Source organism: Aplysia californica, unplaced genomic scaffold, assembly GCF_000002075.1.
Source record: "Aplysia californica isolate F4 #8 unplaced genomic scaffold, AplCal3.0 scaffold00897, whole genome shotgun sequence".
NCBI lineage: Eukaryota > Metazoa > Mollusca > Gastropoda > Aplysiida > Aplysiidae > Aplysia > Aplysia californica.
Genome location: NW_004798167.1, coordinates 136188 through 141227, shown reverse-complemented (window position 1 = coordinate 141227; position 5040 = coordinate 136188). Strand labels below are relative to the sequence as shown.

Genomic DNA, 5040 nt, shown 5'->3' with positions numbered 1-5040 from the left:
AGAGAGAGAGAGAGAGAGAGAGAGAGAGAGAGAAAGACCTTTACACTGATAAACGGATCCGCAAATGCACATATGGATGAATATTTGCTTTTTTGAATGATGTTATATTGTTGAGATTCAGATGAAAAAAGAATGAATTACAATTATATCGCTACTTTTTCAAATTCTTAGTAAAATTCTACCTTCAGTTTGTTTACTTTCTTGACAGATCTGGGACATGAAGCAGTTCACAAACATCACCACTCTCCAGGGCCATACTGATTCTATCACATGCTTGGCATTCAATGGGGATCTTCTGTGAGTACATAATAGCTAGATAAATAGATTGACAGACAGACAAATCGACGGATAGACAGATGGACTGGCAGGCAGGCAGGCAGGCAGACAGACAGACAGATCAGACATACAGACATACCCCATCTAGTGAAAGTCAAACAAACCAGTAATCTAGAAACGTAATATGACTACTAAGCTTCATATAGACAATGCTGGAGGAAGAGACTCAGATGTAAAGACAAGAATAGTCAAGGCAAGAGGTGCTTTCACTCTATATGACAGATTAATAGGACTACCAATCTCTTCCTCCCGGCCCCCTCCTTTTTCTTTTCCTCCTTCACCTCCATATTTATTGTAGTGACTTGACAGAATGAGTCACGTGCTGCATTTTGACCATATAAGACTATGCGAGTATCAATTTTAAGATTTTTTGAAGCCCAACAAATGTGTGAAAAAAGTAATAATTTAGTTTCTTTGGTCGGAAATTTATGTAGCCTCTTGAAGTAAGGCAGGTACAAACACACAGTGTTGAGAAAATGGAAGTTTTTGCCAGGCATTTCAAAACTAGTGAGTGCAACAAGTGATACATTCTCTAGCATGGCTACTTTATATGATTATACTTCTTATCATTCTTGTGTGTGTACACTCAGATCACGTGACAATGGTGGTGTACAAAGCACTCACCAGAGAGGCTGTCTATTTTGATTTTCTTGTACCGTCTGTTGTGGTCCAAAAGTAGTAGTTTCTTTTGGTCACTCCGTCTTGTTTACTTCTTTTTTTGAGGCAAAAAAGAGATGTGTTGTATGTGTGTGTGTGTGTAAGGAGTGGAGGAGGAGTGGGTGAGGAGTTTGGTAAAATAAAATGTCTCAGAGAAAAATCCTAGAAAAAACATGAAAGGAATTCAACTTCAAAGAGTTTCAATAGAAACTAATAAATAAAAAGACACCCAAATTGTTCTTATTTGTGCATCATAATGTATGAGACAGACTTCAAGTGTATGCTAATGTTGATGGAAGGAAGTTTCTATTTATAATGGTCTGAATATGATTAAATTTAATCCATTTCCGAAATTTCTATTTGTGCTTAGGATCTCTGGCTCTGAAGACAAGTCTGTGCGTTTGTGGAGACGGCCTACATTTTACTGCATGCTGACCATACGCTTTGACGCGCCTGTGTCTGCTCTGATTCTGATTGACCACCTCTTTGCCGTGGCCACAACTGACCTGTGAGTGCAATATTTCATCTGGAATTTTTGGCCAGTTTGGAAATTGTTTTCGAATTTTTGTTGTTTGGCTCAACACCTTGTATGTCCTTTCAAAGTCTCTTTTATGTGTGGATTTTATGGAAAAGCGTTGATTAAAGGCGCAACAAATTTAAATTTGCAGTTTCCTAGGACTTTTAACCTATGGAAGTCACCAAACTTTGGCGTCCATTTTTTCACAATTTTTTTCTCTGAAACCAGGCGACCCTACCTCCTTAAATTACAAATATCTCAACTTCTATTCCATGTAAATGGATATTTTTTTCATTGAAAGCAAGGCATAGGAACAACCTTTAAGATGGCACCAATAACTCCATATGCCCAAAAATTGACGAGTGCCTGATTCCACTGCGTCATGACACATATGGTTCAATGTGGAGAAAGATGTGAAAATTAAATAAAATGCAAATATGTAGCTCGAAATATTGCAAAATGTGACTATGATGGAGTCCTTGATTAGATTCCCTATAAAGTGTATGCAATTTCAGAGAAGATAGACATTTCTCACGTCTCCTTACTTGTTGTGTTCCCCTGCTAGATCTCAGGGTAGTCGACTGCTTGTTTTTCAACCTGCAGTGCAACTGATTTTTACATATGTGACCTTTGGTTCTACTTTGTAGAGCCCGTTGCCTTCAGGCAGCCACATTTTGCCTTCAAAGGTACTCAATGTTTATTTATTCTGATTAGAGCATTTTCAGTTTTGGTAGGAATTAGTTTTGAATTTTGTCCGGTGGCTGCCAGAGTCGACTTATCAATTTTGGGTTCACCAAGGGATTTTTAATGTGAGCAACTTACTCAAGAAACGTCCGAGACTATGTGCCCTAATCTGAGAAGGCTGGGTGTTAGATATTACCTACCCTAAGTTCAAGGGTGTGGCTGAAAGACAGCAGTAAGAAGGCTGGGTGTTAGATATTCAAGTTCAAGGGTGTGGCTGAAAGGCAGCAGTAAGAAGGGGCCAGGAATAGCAATAGAAAGAGTCAAGGATAACGGCGAGAGAAGCGTAGAGGAGGCCAGGGGATGAGGGGGGGGGGAGTGTATTGATCGAACCAGATGACAACAGGACAAGAAAAGGGAAACCGAAAGGAAGATAATGGAGAGCACATAGAGAAGAACATAGTTTCGTCGCTGGCAGGATTTTATCCTGGAGCCTTCTGATTGAGAGGCAAACGCCGTACCGCTAGACCCCGAGAGCACCCATTTCTCACTTTAGGTATAGAGTATACTCCACAAGTATCTTGGGAATCACCTAAAAACAATAAGAGATACCAACAGATCGTTTTCTTCTACATTCTACTGCATGCACACGCTATCAGTATTACAAGAGAAAACATGGTTTTAAATTATGATCTGTACAACACTTGAAGCCAACACCTGTGGTCATGTTCTATTGGCCAAACTATCATCCAACCGGACTATGGATGTACATTACTCCTGTCTGTGATGTAGAACAATTTTGGAGAACAGGTCACTTCAGAAAATGGCCTTAATGTGTTAAGTAGTCCTCAGTTATCTACTCTTCAATGCCATGCTTGTGTAAATTCAATCCAGACTTTTTATATGTGGATGCATGTTTTTACATTTCTATCTGAACATCTGACTTCGGGAATTTGAGTCTCGTCGCTTCTTCATGTGCAGGTCATCACAGCTACGTCTAGCCAAGATACTGCAACATAGATACAACACACTCGGGATGAATATGCATTAATCTTCGATTAGTTTGATAAGGGTTTGTTCTATTTTCAACTCTGTAAAATTATTTATAGGGGCGAAACACCCGCCCGTCTTTGATTAAATGGATCAAGTGGGCGATAAACCTCGAAAATTCCCCACACACAGCAATGTTTTTTTAAAAAGAATGATTCCCTGTTCGGAGTTCGAATTAATCTCATCCGCCCTGCAGTTCTGCTTGGACAAGACTGGCAGCACGCCCTCAAAACTGTCGAAAAGAATGTTTGGTGAAGAACCGTGGACCGTTTTGCTACTTTAACCTTTTTCCATTTTGCTTTCTTTATTAAGCCCTATTTCCAGTTCCTATGCACTAAGGTGACCTCAGACTCTCTGGTGACCTATTGGTGTTGATAGCACCATAAATCAAAACTCAGGGAGATTTTTGAGGTTTCACAACAGTTTAATTGCGCCTCTTTTCTGCCTGGCACCAGTTCGAATCTGTCCTTTAACCCAACCGTTCCCCGACTCTTGAATAACCTAATCGTGTCGATAGCGCTGTAATGTCCAATCGACAACGTTCCTTACACTTTGAGCTTTCAAAGCACCTACTTTTGCTGTATCTCTTATCTCCACCGGACCAATTTTCTGTCTGTCTTGAAGTCTTGGAAACGTGCACCTCCCCTGTTACCGTATCCCTATCACCTCTTTCATCTGACTTATGTCTTCCTCGTAAGATTTCTATTTTCAGGGGCCTGCTCTCCGCACAACACAGGTGTGCCGGCAATCCGTTTGGGGTTGTCTGTCATTTTTACAGTCACCCTTTCACTTTGGTGTCCCTGATTTGCTCCCCTTTGCACGTTCCTTGTATCAATGAAAACTGATACAATAACCCCTCGTGATGTATAGGCTCACGGTTCGCCCGGTGCGACCTGTCGAGGAGGCTGCGCGTGGATGGTTGCGATAAAACCGAGAGCTCACCTTCCAAGGGTTCCATGACAAAACCCACTTTATCCACAATTATTGAGCTGAAAATAAGGAAACAAATACGATTTAAACGCAACAGATAATTATAACAGACCCAGTATTCCTGACGCTGTATAAAAAGGTTTTAGAAGAAGAAGAAGGAGGAGGAGGAGGAGAGGAAGGAGGAGGGGGAGGAGGAGGAGAAGGTTTACACGGAAGAAAATAATTAAATGAATCTTGTTCGGTTCGGAGACATAACGATTTTAAAGGAACATAGATTTTTATTCAACATTGGCGTGTAGGGGGTTTTGTCATGTGTGTCTTTAGATAGCTATCGGAAACCAAAAGAAAGGCTTTCTGACACGACCATCAAATTATGACCATAACTGATTGGGAGGTGGAGATGGAGTTGATATCTTTGACGTCACTTTCATAATCATGGAGATTTCCGGCTGTAGACATTGGAAAAACGTACTTTGTTTGTTGTTGCCCTTGATTGCAGTGCAGAAAACACAGCCATTACACGTCGACAATTGTCTTGTACCAAGGCTGAGTCAGAATCTGTCTTCGTAATAAGCAAGACTGACAACAGGAATACATCTTATAGAAAAGCGTGGAACAAATATTACAGTCGTTCTGTTAAAGCACACCTAATTTTAATATAATATTTAAAATTTCAGCACCCCCCACCCCAATCAAGCCAAACCAGCCAGTTTCGTTTTGCCACTGTAATAATACTTTTGGTCTTAAATACGATTTTCATTTATGTGTTGGGGGCTCTCGTGGCCTGGAGGTTAAGGTGTTCGCCTCTCATTCAAAGGTCCCGGGTTCGAATTCGGGTAGCGACGGGAAATTGTCTTCTCGAAAATTGT

General features: G+C 40.7%; 1 protein-coding gene across 1 annotated transcript in view; it reads left to right on the top strand.

Annotated features, from left to right (window-relative positions):
- LOC101858072 overlaps nucleotides 1–5040 on the top strand; it is a gene marked incomplete at its 3' end in the record, with an annotated part of 29653 nt that overhangs the window by 22903 nt on the left and 1710 nt on the right. The window contains 2 exon segments of the mRNA XM_005110474.3: nucleotides 209–297; nucleotides 1364–1501. Coding sequence (XP_005110531.2) covers nucleotides 209–297; nucleotides 1364–1501 — 227 coding nt within the window.